Source organism: Botrytis sinoallii (genome assembly GCF_014898435.1).
Source record: "Botrytis sinoallii strain Bc 23 chromosome Unknown BSIN_017, whole genome shotgun sequence".
NCBI lineage: Eukaryota > Fungi > Ascomycota > Leotiomycetes > Helotiales > Sclerotiniaceae > Botrytis > Botrytis sinoallii.
Window position 1 is genome coordinate 409443 of NW_024066044.1, and position 16280 is coordinate 425722.

At 37.0% G+C, this 16280-nt stretch overlaps 4 protein-coding genes across 4 annotated transcripts; 2 read left to right on the forward strand and 2 right to left on the reverse strand.

Moving 5' to 3' along the window:
• Positions 1-9727: 9727 nt before the first annotated feature.
• EAF02_008800 (uncharacterized protein) lies at positions 9728-11569 on the forward strand (the record flags this gene model as incomplete). The annotated part of the gene is made up of 5 exons (XM_038904848.1): positions 9728-10066; positions 10119-10228; positions 10251-10565; positions 10602-10821; positions 10934-11569. 5 exons carry the CDS (start codon positions 9728-9730, stop codon positions 11567-11569), a joined length of 1620 nt encoding a protein of 539 aa, XP_038755258.1.
• A 391-nt stretch (positions 11570-11960) lies between these two features.
• Positions 11961-12857, reverse strand: EAF02_008801 (uncharacterized protein; the record flags this gene model as incomplete). Its single annotated transcript, XM_038904849.1, has 1 exon — positions 11961-12857. The coding sequence occupies one exon, from the start codon at positions 12855-12857 to the stop codon at positions 11961-11963; it is 897 nt and encodes a 298-aa protein (XP_038755259.1).
• Positions 12858-12980: 123 nt separating this feature from the next.
• On the reverse strand, positions 12981-14250 carry EAF02_008802 (uncharacterized protein; the record flags this gene model as incomplete). Its single annotated transcript, XM_038904850.1, has 2 exons — positions 12981-13580; positions 13639-14250. 2 exons carry the CDS (start codon positions 14248-14250, stop codon positions 12981-12983), a joined length of 1212 nt encoding a protein of 403 aa, XP_038755260.1.
• Positions 14251-15299: 1049 nt separating this feature from the next.
• EAF02_008803 (uncharacterized protein) lies at positions 15300-16156 on the forward strand (the record flags this gene model as incomplete). The annotated part of the gene is made up of 2 exons (XM_038904851.1): positions 15300-15906; positions 15954-16156. 2 exons carry the CDS (start codon positions 15300-15302, stop codon positions 16154-16156), a joined length of 810 nt encoding a protein of 269 aa, XP_038755261.1.
• Positions 16157-16280: the final 124 nt, after the last annotated feature.

A 16280-nucleotide genomic window follows, 5' to 3' on the forward strand; every position in this document is an offset into this window, starting at 1 on the left:
ATTATAGGGATCTCAAGTATATCCCCGGGGACAGACCAGATCACAATGAGACTACTAAAGGCTATCTGAACGGAAATAGGCCCAGTTCTATATATCATTTTCAACAAATATCTATAGCTTAATTACTTCCCTACAGTATAGAAGCAAGCAGAGATAGTTATACTATTAAAAGTAGGGAAGACAAACCAAACATCCCTATGATCATAGTGGTCTATTATCCTCCTCTTTTATATTGGGAAGGGCCTTAAAAGGATCATAATAAAATATCTAGTGTGGATAGCCCTAACATAAGAAATACTCAGCCCACAACACTACAATGCTCTTTCAAAACGATTGGCTATGGACTTAATAGCATTATTTGTTTACAATGCAGAAGTAGTGCTCAACAAAGGCTATGAGATCATAATGATTATACTGAATATACAAGAAGCATTCAATACTTTATTTAAAAACAGACTCCTGAAACGAATAAGGGGATAGAGATTCCCACAAAATCTAATTACTTTAATCAACTTTTTTTTAACCCAAAAACAACTCAGGATTAAACTTAACGAAGCAATAACTGGCTATAGTATAATGGAATACGGTACCCCACAAGGCTCACCCCTCTTGCTAGTCCTATATATGCTTTATCTCACAGAGCTACTCCAGCAAGACCCTAAACTCCGATTCGGATATACAGACGACATCTGTCTATACCGATTATCAACAAGCATTCAACAAAACGTTGCAATACTAGTAAAAGATATGAAAAGTATATTCCGCTAAAAAGCTAGAAACAAAATAATCTTCGCATCCGAAAAGATAAAGATAATCCATATAATACAGTACAAACATTCTATTAATCCAACATACAAAATAAACTACAATTGTATTATCTCTCCAATCACACCAGGATTGGCTTTATAATAACTAGACATATAGTTTAATTGCAAGCTTATATTTAAATAGTATATTGAAATGCAAACAGCCAAAGACTAGAAATTAACTCATCATATTCAAGAACTAGCCCGGATTATAAACAGACCCCTAGCAGTATTCTTACAGAAAGTAATGATTATTTATCTATACCTAGTCTTATTTTATAGGGCAAAGGTATAGTATGCAGGATAAACAAAAACCACTGGATAGCATCGAGATGGGATATTAGTAATAATGAGTACCCGATTAGGAAAAGCAATTCTAGTTATCAATAAGATTCTACAAATAGTAATTAAAGAAGTCCTTCTAATTTGGCAAATAATCCTGAATACAATAATAATAAGGGACAGCGCTTTCTCACCAGTAAAAGTAATATTAGAATAAATAAAATGGAGAGTAGCTTTCCGTATTTAAATTATTGATTCAAAACACTTGCTTTATCATTGAGGAATAAGAGTTATCTACTCTTTCGGTAACAGGGAAGGCTAATTGCAGCTAGCCAGAACAAAGATCCAGGTAATCAGCCAATACCTTTTCCGAATTAAGGAGACGATTTTAGCAAAACTCTATTATATATTAGGGTATCGAACGGATCTTACTAAAGGCTTTACGAAAGAGGTAGCAACAAAGCAGTTTCAGGAATAATAGAACAAGTGTATATATGATCAGATTATTATATTCTTTAATAAATTGGAACAGATTGATAAAAATAATAGACAAATAGGATATAAATATATTGTATATAGAGGACAGATAATAATATACAAAGGAAACAGTGAATTGCATCACAACTCTTATATATTCGACACGGAAGCAATCGGGGTATACCGAGACCTTTAAGCAGCAATCAGAAATATTACTGGTATAAAACAAATAGAAATCTGTATATACATCGATAACATATTGGTGATATAAGGAATAAAAGGCACAGCCTTTATTATATCATAGTGAGCTTTCCTCAAATATCACAAACTAATGCAAATACACTCGATCCAAATCAAATGATCACCAGACTATATAGAGATCGAAGAGAATAAGCGTGCGGATGCACTTGTTGACAAAGAAATAAGAAAATCAGCCTCAGGGTATGCAAATCGATCTACAGCAAGCAATATCCGTTTTATAGCAAAAACTGCTATAGAATCGGTAGTACAGATATAATGAATCAAATAGATATTAACGCTTTCCAAATAGTACCAGAAATGGGATCTAAAGAATATAAACAAATACCCTAAGGAATTAGAACTCTCACAAGCAACTCTCCACCACATACTAGCAATCCGCTCAGTACATAGCGACTTCGAAAACTACTACCAACAATTTAAATACAAGGAAGCAATAATCCACTACTCATACAGAGTATTCAAATCCCCCGAGCATATTGTGCATTGCTGCAAAGTCCTCGCAACCTATAAAACCTGGCCCCCAGATATCAAGCCCAAATATCTACTCTGTAATCAAGCAGTTTAAGAACAACTACTGAAACAACTAATGCATACACCAGCCAAATTCGCTAAATTTATTGTTATAACAGATTTCTATAAAAGCATATGCCCTAAAACATTATTAGAAGAATAAAAAGAAAGAAGGAAAGGGATCGATTAATTTAGACGAACATAAACAAGGAATAGAAGAGAATAGATCTAGAAAAGCTATATAAAAGAAAATTGAAGCATATAGTATACTATATTGCAATAGAATGTATATAAAAGCTACCCTTACAGAATAAAGTAGCTTTCAAATAAATACTATATAGGAGATCGGAAAACACGCACAAAGACACTCAGAGGATTGGAGACAAAGGTATAAGTGTACTAGCCATCGCTTGGAAGGCTACTAAGGGTATTGAGACCCCATCCCTAGAAAAGGGGGATCATATAAACTAGAAGATCATCCCACAGTTAGCCCAACCGTAATGCCCCCTGGGAGGCTCGCCTATACGGCCCGGTTGAAAATTACTAATAATAATAATAATAATAATAGGATCTCTTGGTTTGTCGCATTATTTTTTATAAAAAGTGTATAGTATAAATCTTTCTTTCCAAATCCATTTCCCTTCATGCTTCTATATATGCTTGATAAGCTTCTTTGCACTTATCCGTCCATTATGGTAAGGCTTTCCCTACCTTTCGATTGATCTTGTCAATTACTCGGATCGATTTGTCTAACACTTTCGCAAGCTCATTAATGTGGGTTTCGATCTTAGTTGTAATCTGGATATCTATATTATTGAGGTAGACTAGCTGATTAGTTATTAGTTTATTCAATCTTGGTAGATTCGCCTCTTTTATTCGATAATAATATTGATTTCATTTTATTATTTCGTGGTTTGTTAGATTAGTAACCTAAATAATATGATCAAATTCATAATAAAGTTCTTCCAGTACCTCTATATAAGCAAATAGTATATTAAAGAAGATTAGATTTAGTATATATTCTCTTACATAAATAGATATACCTGGAATACCTATAAACTCCATGCCCTGCTTGTTTGCCCATATTACAAACTGCGCCCCTTGATTGACTACAATCATTCCCAATTCCCATAGCTTATGCTTTACATTAAAATCCCTTTTTATAATCGTACACTCATTTGGGATTAAGTATATAATATAATTAATAATATTTAAAATACACAAAGTTCTATAAATATTCAGAATCGAATATCCATTAACTCATATCCAAAATAGGTTTTTATTTTCGAATTGATCTATTTGCTCTACTTTCAAGTGCACACCTTTTCATATATATATCATAACCCGAGGGTTTTGTTTATTCTTTTTCAAGTCTCCCTGAAGGTTTCAGTTATTAATCGACTAATATCGATTGTATACATTATGATTTTGCATAGTTGAATTTCAGTATAGTCTTAGCTCTTGTAAACAGATTATATCTAACTGAGCTTTAGCTGTTAGTTATAATAATGTAATATAATTTATATATCCCCAGTCTATATTTGTTTAAGTAATAATAAAACTTTTGTTTCTTTGAGTATACTTATTGATTATACTATTCATAAAAAGAATCTAGATATAATATCTATCATTATAAAGATTTTTATATTATTTATTTTCAGATTTATTAAAATAAAGACTTTTTCTATTAAGATTTCTATATTGAGATTCCATTAGCTTTGATTACAAACTGGGTGTATACATAGCACGATTAATATGATCGGCAGACTTATATTAAATCTACATAAATATTTGCTGAGATATTCATTCTTATATATTGTGATCCTTACTTTCAGAATAACCAGGATTTTTGCAATTATTATTTTAAAAGATAAAGGTGGTTTAGGGGTGTAATCTGCTTTATCTGTATTTACTCTATATAGTATCTTATAATCTTTTTTATCAATAACTCTAACTGTGGTCAATTTCTTTATAATCAGAACAATCCGTTGTTTAATGTAGACTCTAAAAGTAATTGGGTAGTTAAAATGGCTAGTGCGAAAGGGTCTATAATAATTAGTATATTAAGCTATTTTAGTGTATTATTGATATACAAATGTACCCTTATATTCAATATTTAATTTATTATATATCAAGTATCTTGGGGCTCTATTATAAATAAAGGGATTACAGTACCCTAGGCAGCCAATACTGTGAAATTGAATTTCCTGGGGTTTGTTTAGGAGAATTGAATAGAAAGTATTATTAAACAATCGAAATCGCGATATTATAATATTGAAGCTAATGATTCAGGTAACTTTTTTAATAATCGGGTTGATCCCGCTATATGTTAATCTGTAATTGATTAGCTGCTTGCCGATTTGAGCTATGATTTTCTTTTTGATAAACTTAATAGGTATAGGAGTAGAAGCATCTTCAATGTAATAGAAATTGTATAATACTTGTGGGACTGTATATATAAACCATTTTTCTAATTTATACATACTTGTTATATAAAGGGTTTTAAATACCCGCTTGATATTTTCTGTTTTCATGATTTTTTCCCGATTAGTATTAAAGCTGTACCTTAATATCTAGTCTATATTATTCCTCTAAAAAAAAAGAATCTCTGCTAATGTAATCCTAGTAACTACCTCTTTTATTCTAAATCTTAGTAGAAAGGGGCTAATCTCTGAGAGTAGAGCTTTCTTGTTAGTTATTATAAGGATTGTTTTCTCGATTCGATTATTCTTTTTTTTGAGTCTGCATGCTCCCGAGCGTTTAGTGTTTATACTTTTATTAGAAATAGAGTGTATTATATTAATAAAACCTGTGATAGGGCTTACTGCCTCAAGCCTTATCTGAGTTTTTAGTGCATTAATGTAGATTTTCTGTATATTGCTTTCTGGCTGTAATTGCTTTGTTACAGGCTTTCTCCCTTGATCAAGGATAGTCTCCGTTATTCCTAGTAGAGCAGAAATGATTGTACTCTTAAACTTCACGGCGAGTTTGTGTTATTAACCTTAGAACTCTTGTATAAGTTTATCTGTTAGTATTACAAATATCTCAATTATCTCCTATCTCTCCCCCTCTATTTTATCAATCCTTTCAAATCATTCCTTGATTACACCAAGGGTAGAGTCTATAAACAATCTTATAATTGATGGGGGCTGTATACTAGCCCTTAAGATATTAATGACTACTTAGAGGAGAAGTACCCTTTAGATTGAGGAACCGCTTAATGCATTAGGGGCATATATCGCCATCAGCGTAATGAGAGCTTTTTGTAAATACAAGGTTTGATAGGATTAAGCCTGTTGGAGTAGGGGAAATAAATAAGGAGTATATGCCTTTTTGGAAATGTGCTTGATAAATGGCTTAATATTGAGAGATAAAGTCTAGTTTGTTTGAACATTGTATCTTTGTTGAATAGGTGTTGTTTAGTTCGATTTGAGAAAGGTTAGGCTATTCCCATTTTCTGGATTGTTTATACCCTTTCCATTATGATTTTGAAATGATAGAAGGGGGTGGGAATAGGGTCGATCTGAAAGTAGAGTATTTTCCTTCAAAAGAGCTTTCTATTGTAATATCCGGTATCCTTTGATCTTAGAAATCTTTAGTATAAACTATTATTTTGAAAATTATTTGCGTATCCTTCTTTTCTAGGAATTCATTCCAATGATTTTTTTTTGCTATTTTAATAGCTTGAAAGTATTTGTTTCTAATGATTCGATATTCTTCCTTAAAGTTAGAGTTCTCTCGATTTGATTCAATTGATTACTTTGCTTTTCCTAGCTCTTTTCGAAGATCTTTCAATTCGGATATCCACTACGGTTTAGTCCTTTTGATTAAAACAACTTTGGATATATACCTTTCTATTGCTTTTTGAATAATCTTGATAAGTTCGCTTACTGTTTAATCTAGAATTAGATAGCAATTATCTTTATCTTTTAGGAAATTTAGTAAGTCCTCTTTTATAGAAGTTATTAAGTCTAAAATAGAAAAAATAGGGAATATAGGGATTCTAATTTTAGTATTAATTCAAATTTTTCCCAGTTAACCAGCTTTGTATTGAATCTAATTGCTGATTCTGAATTAAAGGCGTTTAGATCTTCTTTTTCTTTCAATTCGAATAGTATTCCTGCATAATCGGATCCTATATCTGAAAGAGTTTGCTAATTATAAATTTGGGAAGAGATTCTTTCTAATATTAGTATTAAATCAAGAACATTTGGATTAAAGAGATTAATTCGATAGAAAATACTGATTCCAGATTTGTTTAGAAGAGTAAGATTCTAATCTTCAAACCATTCGGCTAATCAATCAGCGTTTTCGCTTTTCTTCGAAAAAGGGTCCCACCAAGGGTGATGAGCATTGAAATCGCCTAATAGGATGATTTCTTGTGAGATAGATATATTATATAGATATCTTTCAATTGTGAAACCTTTCTTTTTGGTTTGATTGGCTTTGTTATATATATTGATAATTTGAAAGGTTTTATTTCCATTTTGGCAGCTAAAAATCTGTATATCGGGGTCTATTGGAGAATTAGGAGCTAGATTGATTGTAGCCTGAAGTGTTTTTAAAGTATAAAATAGTATACAGGATTGAAAATTAGAATCGAATCTTGATAGTATTTGTATGAAATTGGAATATATAATGGATCTTGAAGTTGAATAATCGATTTCATTTTTAATAATCCAAGATTCTTGAATTATAATAAGGTCAATATTAAGCTCTATTGTAAGCTATAGAATATTCTCTATAACTTATAAGCTTCTATTAAGATTTATTTAAAGGATTCGAATATTGATATAACTCATATATTGGTATTATTTGTCTTTTATTGGATTGCTTGGTAGATTTTACAGGTTTTTGAATTTGCTATATGATTTTCTTAACAATTCGAGTATTGAGTAGCAAGATATTGATAGAATTTTCCTTTGATATTATATATTATATATAAATGTACTAATGTTATATATTTGTTTTCACAGAGTCTATAGGAGGAGTTCCTTCTACAATGTGTATCCTGATGTCCAAATCCTTGGCATTTTAGGCATTGTATAATTGGTTTGGATTTGTAGAACTTTTCTACTCTTGTATTAATACCAGCAATATATAATCGTTTCTGAATAGCTAGCTCTGCTTCTGATTTTGTTGTAAAAGCAATCACTATAGCTCCTTTCTGTTGATAAGCTCTTTTTGATAATAATATAAATCAAAAAGGGTTCTTATAGGCTTGAAATCCAGATTGAAGGTTTTGATTTCCTTTAAAATGAGATCCATTCCTTTCGATTCTGAGAATTCTTTTATTGGGATTTTGTGGATAATAACTTTATACCATTCTTGATCCTTTTGAATTCTTTCGAATTTGATAAGATTGTTTCAGATTGCCTTTTTTTCTATTAGAAATTATAATGTAAAAGGAGTGTTTGTAGTAATTATTATATTACTATTCAGAAATAGAATTACTGCTGCTATAACTGGGCCTTTGATTCCAGTTTTCTGAAATGCTTTGTTCATTTGATCTCGTATTAATATAGATAAAAGGAGATAATATTCGTAATCTCTAGTTTAATCAGGATTAAACATCTTTGAGTGATTTCAATCTTTTTGTCTATTAGAATAGACTTAATAGCTTTTCCTTTATTAATTAGATTCCATTCTTCTTCTTTTATTATACTTACAAAAGTTGATTTAATTAATATTATAATAATTGGGATTGGGTTTTTAGCTAATGTTTTAGCTTGGGATTCGATTTTCCGTGTAGCTGATTCGAGGTGAGTGATTTGGGATACGATAATATTGGAGGCTATAGTGAGCTTTCCTTTTTCGATATATTCTCTAAAAATCTCTAGGAGATCTAATAGCTTCGATTGCTCATCACGTGATTGAGAAAGAGTTGAGGCTAGTATTATAAGATCTCTTGCTTTTAGGATTGCTTTCTTTAGTATAATTGCTTTGTTTTGTATTCTAGGTTGTTTGTTTCTGATTGCTAAGGGGTATTGTAGAATACTGTTTCTTATTCTGATTGAATGTATAGATAGTATTGATTGTATCTTGAGTAATAAAAGGATTACTAAGTAGATTAAACTCTTCAATTCTTTTTCTAGAACTGGTTGATTGGTTGGTTAATAGAATAGGGCTAGAGATTTCGAATTGAGGGTTTTTAGAAGGCGGGGAAGGGCTTAAAGGTATTGGGATACCTAGAATAATAATAGGATAAGTGTTTGATATAATAAAGGCTTTAGAAAAAGCTTTTATTATAGCTGTATCCTTAAATATTGATGGATTATCGAGACAATTCATATTGAAGATTTTATTTTTATTTTAATAATTTGAAATAAAAATTTTATGCGAATTTTTGTGTACATTTTGTATTTGAAATGCCAACAATAGTATTATAACAATTACTAATCAGAATCACTTGGGAATAATTGTAATCAATTTGGTTTAATAATTATGATCTAAATCGATCGCGAAAGGGTTGTATTTCAAAGAAAAGGTTTCCTTCGAAATTTGTTGTGTTCGAAAAAAGATGGATAAAATCTGACTTTGGCGATAGAATATGAATTGACGACAACAAATAGAGATAACGGCGTCTAAAGATGGTGACCTATCTAGTAAACTGAATGACCACTCGAAAGATCTCTCGGCTATTCTTCCTCGAGTGTTTTCACAAATCACAATAAGGCTTGGTTGTCGAAGAGGCGCTGAAATACATAGAAACGTTTTTCGTATTCTCCCAGTCTTTCTTATATACTCGATGCCACAGTGAACTCTTGAGCTAAGCACTTTTGTTGTATATCTGAGTATGGTTCGAAACAACTCCTCACTCTGGATTTTCGTATGGGATTGGTTCAAAGTGCTAGAGTACCCGAAATTGTATTCGCATTTCCGTCAGATGTGCAACAAGACTCCGCAGTGGCGTTATCTTCATGACTTTGATTGAGAAATTCACTGGGATCGAAGCTTTTGTTGCGCATCTTAAGAATGCAACAAAACTTAATTTCACTATTGGCTCAATTACCTACTATTTATGTATTACTTGTGCCGGAAGGCTACATTCACTTGATGATTACTTGTGTTATGATGCGAATGTGGCGTGAATTCACGGATGGTTCAGCAGTTATTCGTCTTTAGTGACACTAAGCTGACAATTTGAGTACACATGCAATTAGGCGGTCCAGCAACCTAAAGTAACATCAATAAGCCCTCATTCCAAAAATATTGACAGCACGCAGTCAGCAAATCCAAAGTACGTTGGTGGGGTGGAAGTTCGGCAGTCCAAGTATGATTGCGTAGTCTGTTGGTACCAACTGTTATACATCCAAGCACTACATATCATCTCACAACCCTCAATCTCTACGATCACTTTCCCTTTCCTACTTCCAAGACACCGAAAAGCAATGGCCACAATTCTATTCAACGAAGGGCACCCCGGACCCAAATACGCCCAAGATGCCCCAACCAAAAAACAGCTTCTGAACAATATCATCGACGGCATGGCCCGAACACGACCCAACGCACTCTGGGCCGTAACACCCATCTCATCCACCAGCTACTCTGAAGGTTTTCGAAAAGTCACATATTCCGCGCTTGCAAATGCCGTGAATGGTATTGCGTGGTGGTTAACCGATCAGCTTGGTTCTGGATTCGGAAAGGATTTTCCAACTATTTGTTATATGGGTTGGAATGATCTGAGATATGTTACTATGGTCTTAGGTGCAGTGAAAGCCGGCTATAAAGTATGTGATTTTATGATATTTGTACGTAAATATATTGATGCGTGAATGATAGATACTTCTCGTCTCGCCTTATAACAGTAATGAGGGAAACACCAGTCTATTCAACGCACTGGACTGTCAAGTTTTAGCAACTACAGATCCTGTTCCAATAGGAGTGCCCGTGTTACTTGACAGCATGCCCAAGTTTACGCACCATTACTGTTCCAAATGTCAGCGAGCTTCTAGATAAAAGTTACAAACATTTTCCCTTTAGCAAAACTTTCGACGAGGCCAAGGATGAACCTCTGGTTTGTCTTCACACGTCCGGAACGACTGGTCTACCGAAACCTGTTATCTATCCTCACGGCTTTGTATCGACATATATGAGAATGGCGCAATTGGCTTCCCCTGAGGGTTTTGAATCGAGAGAAAAGCAGTACCAAGGCACACGAGTTTTTATGAACCTTCCACCATTTCATGCAAGTATATCTAGTTCATTCAACTATCTGTTTGAGGTTATGTAAGGGTCCCAAAGTCGACGGAGCACTAACTGCAGGATAGGCATCAAGCATAAACGCACTATCCGAATCACTAGCCAATCAGAACATTGTCATATTCCCTCTACCAATGGAACGAGCTACCGCCTCATCGCTGGTCGAGATTATGAAACACACGCCAGTAGACGCACTATGTGCACCTCCATGGATGGTACACGAGATTGCGACCAATCCCGAAATCTTAGAAGAATTGATGGCCCGGAAACTCGACGTTATATGGTATGGCGGCGGCGATTTACCCCAATAATTCGGCGATATCATAACCTCTAAATTCAAATTCTGGAATTCGAATGGCTCTACGGAAACATCCCTATTTCTAAATATCTATAAGTCAGGAGAATGGCCGGCAGAAGATTGGAAATATCAATGTACTCATCCTGCTGCAGGTTTGGAATATCGGGCTTTCTCAGACGATGATCAGCTTTATGAAGCAGTCATCGTACGGAATTCCGATCCTGAGTTTGAACAACCAGTGTTCAAACTCTATCCGGATTTGAACGAGTATTCTACCAAGGATTTATTCTCTCCTCATCCCACAAAGGAAGGGTTATGGACATACCGTGGGCGTACCGACGATATGATTTTGGTGGTTGTGGATAATGTGGCAACTCGTCCATTCAATCCACAGTTTATGGAACATGCAGTGACAAACCATCCTGATGTCAAGGATGGAGTTATGGTTCCCGCTGGAAAGTTTTTCAACGAGAGATTTGCAACCAAAACTGCACTTCTTGTTGATTTGAAAGATAGCATTGATGCGACAGCTCTTGGCTATGAAGAAAAGCTGATTGAAGAAATTTGGACTATTGTTAATGGTATCAATGAGAAGTACAGAGAAGAAGCTTGGGTGCGGAAGGAATGCATCATGATTGCCAAACCACAGAAACCCCTTCCGAGAAGCCCAAAAGGCTCTATTCAACGGGCTAGAGCTATGGAATTGTACGCAAAAGAGCTAGAGAGTCTCTAAGTAGCATAGAACCTTGATTGGGGAACAAATTTATGTTCTAATTCGGAATTTTCATGAGGAATTGGGAGTCCGAGAAGTGATGAGGTAAATATGAGTGAAAAGGGCGGATCAAGGAGGAACAACAAATCAGACGAACGGAAAAGGCACTACCTCCCTTACCTTGCTTCTTCCAAAGGCAACTGCACTGAGAATGCTATTCCTAGGGCAGATTTGTGTCTTAACTTAAATCTAATAAAAGATCGTGCTCCTAGAAGTTGACTTTAGCATAAATTTTGACCGAACCGCTTAATTGTGAATCTAAAATAATATAACTCGTGCCTGAACGCCTGGGTATTGTCCCTTCCTCCATCCTCTGCCCCGGAATTTCAAAAAACAAAAAACAATCAATTCATTATTCATCATCACCAAAATCATCAAAAACATCTCCTGTTTCCCCATTACCTCTTTTATCGAACCAACCTCCGAAATCAAGCTTCATCAGCAGTCTGTCTACTCTGCCAACCTTAGCTGGAACGTATGCACCTTCCTCTCCCAAGACCAACTCCTCATAACCACTGTCCCAGCCATTTTTATCTTGATCTATATCCCGTAGAGTTTTGACTAATTCTTCAATTGCGTCCTTTACACGCGTTGAAATTGTTCCAAGTTGTTCTTTGATGTCTTGTTCCTCTTTGTGAAAGTCAGAGAATGCATCTACCACTCCTTCATCAGCCTCGAGATCGAGAGATTGCCAGACAGAGTGGATACGGTGGACAAGAGCGACTAGATGATCAATTTGTTGGAGTAGATAATAGAGTGGATCCGTAAATGTTGAAGTGGTCAGAAGGAGATTGGATGCGAGAGCGGTGAGATATCTCCTATGTGCATCTGCAAGTGTTTGAGGATCATGATTGTGGCTAGCGTTCCTAGATGTTGATTGATTGGCAGCCTGCAACCAGATATCTTCATCTTCATCATGGGATCTTGATGCACGCGTTTCTCCTGTAAGCCAAGCTGTGAAGCCTAACCAAGTTCCTTGCACAACTTCGCCTTGAAGGTATGCTTCCGTCTCGCCTAGGAAGAAGACTGCAGCGCTACTAGTTGCCCATACGCTGCGCATAGCGTGAGAACGCTCCTTAGCTCTAGCTCGAAGTGTAAGAACCTTTTGTCGACCAAACGTCGAACTACCCAAAGGTGGACCTGGAGGTGCAGGATGATCGCGACGTAACGAAGTTATCTTCCAAAGATTAGTGAGCCGTAGATGGGCCCTATGGACTGCTAAAAGATAAGCATTAATGCTGGAATACATTTGGGTATCAGATGGAGTAAGGAACAGATCTAATGGTGAAGGAATGTGAAGTGTGAGGGCTACAGGAACGGAAAGTAAGAGGTTTCGGACGGGATGGAACAATTAGAGAAGATTGCGAAGCTCTCAGTTGGCTTTCCCTGGCGTATTCGTATTCCCCTTCATAATGTTCAACTGAACAAGGTCTCTTGCAAGTTCAAGCAAATCGTCATCATCCTCTTCGTCATTTTGACCCTTTTGTGCGCCCATCGCAGCCCAGGTCCTAGCAAGGACTGCAGTGACTTCCCCTTCCTTAACGACGATGTTACCCAGACCATCCTTCTTCTCATAGCCTAAGGTGTCAGACCTTCTCCATCTTGATCGGATTTTTTCATCAGCCTCAGATATCAACGCTATGGCAAATTCTCCTCTGCCAAGTAGAAAAAATTCCCGTAATAAAGTCAGGGCCTCAATTACTTTGCTTAAGGGTAGCAGCTTCTGTAAAGTAGTTTGAGATAGGGAGAGACGTATAGCGGCTATGACTCGTGCGAAGTTGGCGCCATTTATTGGGAATTTGATTGTTGATAACTGTCGCAAGTGAGATGATAATAGATCAAGCTCCGGGGAGGACGAAGATGAGATGCCCTTGACTCGAATATGATTCAAGGATCGTCCAATGAAAAGAAGCGATGATGCGGTAGAGTCTGACACGAACGCCGGTAACAATTCTTTGACGTTCATGTAGTCCTGTTATCCGACCAGTCAGCTGTTTATCCCTCGTAGTTTGTGAACCATGGAAACATACATGTGAATCGTCTTCTTGTACGAAAAAGTCACCACGTCCGAAACTTGGTAACCGCCCATATAGAATCCAGGCCGAAACCTGCTTCAGCCAAGCTGTCTGCGCAACCTTCACCAGACTTAATGCTGCCTCCTCTATGTCTGCATATCCCGTTTGTATAGCACTGCACAACCTATCAATGACCATTGCCCCACTGCACTTCTTTCCACCCACATCTTGCATCATAAAGTCCACAATCTCCAAAAACCATTCCATTCGCCTCGTCCAGCCAGAGAACTTCTCCACGATAAATGTCAACGGCACAATATTGTATGCACCAACGCTCCCAGCATCTTTGCGCAAAATACCATTCTCGACCTCAAGCACTTTGCGTTGAAAGCTTGCAAGATGTACGGAGCTTATAGATGTAGCGACAGCTTGGCAGATACTCGAAGAGTGCTTTGAAGATATAGTATTTGTGTGCGCCAGGAGCTTGCAGTGAAGATCACTCAAATGGGCGACAGAGGAGAGGAGGGACTTTTCGGAGGGGGACAGGATGGAGGATGAGGATGTGTTATCGGCAGTGAGGAGCGGAGAAGGATATCCCGAGAGGGAGAGGAGTATTTCGTGGAGCATCTTGGCTGAGGATTAGATCTTTTTTACAATCAGCAAACTCAGAAATCCCAGTGGAGTGTAGTGGTTCCTCGTACTGGCTTTTCTTTTTACCCGCGAACCAATCTACCAAGTCGTAATATAACAATAGAATAGTACCCAATAACTCAAAACGGCACATTTGATTCACAGCATATCCATTCTTCAGGGCGCATCAGCCAAACATGACTTGTGTGTAGCAACTAAGCTGTGGTTCATTGAGGTCATAAATTTCCCTAAGATCGCGTTGCAGGCGCGTTGCAGGCGCGTTGCGGGGGCGCGGAAGCTTGGAGCACCACATGCCAGTTCCAACCCACCACCGAGCCACTTCACTCACTTCAATCATAATTTTATTCACGACTGCGCTTTCATATTTACGTGAAACTCATCGAATCACATGAGACGACTTGCTAGAATTGATACCAGTTATCCGCCTCAACTAGAGATTCTGCTTATCACACCGATCCTCCGATTCTGCAAGTGCGGCGTACAGCTGTTCTCGTCACCAATCAGATGAGTTTCTTGAATACTGTCAAAACCAAATAGGGGTTTGTTAGGATCGTATAGAGGTAGCAGACACTCAGGTGTCTGGGAAAGAATAATGCTCCTAAATACTAGCATCCACTATTTAGTATACACTGTTGTCTTTCCATGTATTGGTCTATTCGGAGGAAACCATGCAGACAATGTGAGAATGCACAAAATCCTTCCCTCCCACCGCCTCTTCTCCTGTCCCCACACTGTCACAACACTGAGCAATCCGGAGAAGGAATTAGAGATACGCTTTCAAGAGAGGATATTCGAGACATGAAACAAAGCTGGGTTCTGAAAGGTGGCTACCGCTACGCGGCGGAGTAGATGTGTATAAGGTGCAGCAGAAGCGAAATCTTTTAGTTTTTACACTTTCATTGACACGATTCCCATCCCATTTAAAGTTCCCATTGACTATTGTTACTCCTGATTCTCCCATACAATCTAAGATCAAGATATCTGAAAACATTTTACTTTGTATACATCAAACTCTACAATCAGCTATGGCTACTTTTCGAGACATCGCTGCTTGGGCCCAAACTCTCGCAGAAATTGCCGCTGCCCCCACTGAAGCCACGAGGAATAGTCCTCCGCTCGCGCAAGCACTTTCTTCTCTTCAAAAGATTGGATTTCAAGATATTGGCGGTGCCGTGGAAGCTTTCAAGAAACACGGTACCGCACTCAAAGATTCGATGGAAGCGACCTATGCACAGATGCCTCCAGAAATTCGGAATAAAGTGGAGAAGGTACATGGTCGCCTCGTGGATTCAATTTCCTCCCCAGAAGATATGGAATTCCAAGAACGCGCTGCCGACTGGACTACTGGTGTTGTTGACGCCTTCAGGAAACACGGTATTTCGCTCAGAAGAACTGCACAAGCAGCCTATGCAGACTTGCCCCCTGAATTTCGTGATGAGGTCGAGAAGGCGCATGCAAGAGTCTATCAAATCGAATGGAACAAACTAGCGGTGGACATCCAAATTTGGATTAAGGCACATCCATACCAAACAGCATTTTATGTTGTGAATGGAATCGTATTCTTTGCTCCAGCTGCATCTAGTGGTCCGATTCTATGGGTTTTAGGATTTTCGGGCAAAGGTCCAAGGGCTGGTAAGTGGTCAGTCCCCAAATAGTTATGGCGCTAACTTTCTGAATAGCTTCATTTGCATCGATCTTACAGAGAAAATATGGCACGGTCAGTGCGAAGGACGTATATGACCATGCTCAAAGTGCTGTCATGGGAGGTCATGGAGCTACCGCTGTAAATATAGTAACAAAACTTTTTGTTGCTGCAAGTAGTCTTTTTGGTGAGATGTGGGGATCGCGGAATGCAGGTAGGAAATTTACTGCGAAGCTGTGAGTTTTTTGCTGTCGTAAGTCTTGATCAAGAGCCGATAAATTTCTAGTTGAAGCCGATAGCATCATTAATACCAAATTTTTAATATCACTTTGTTATTCAGACATTGCAGATTTCATCGGTCAAT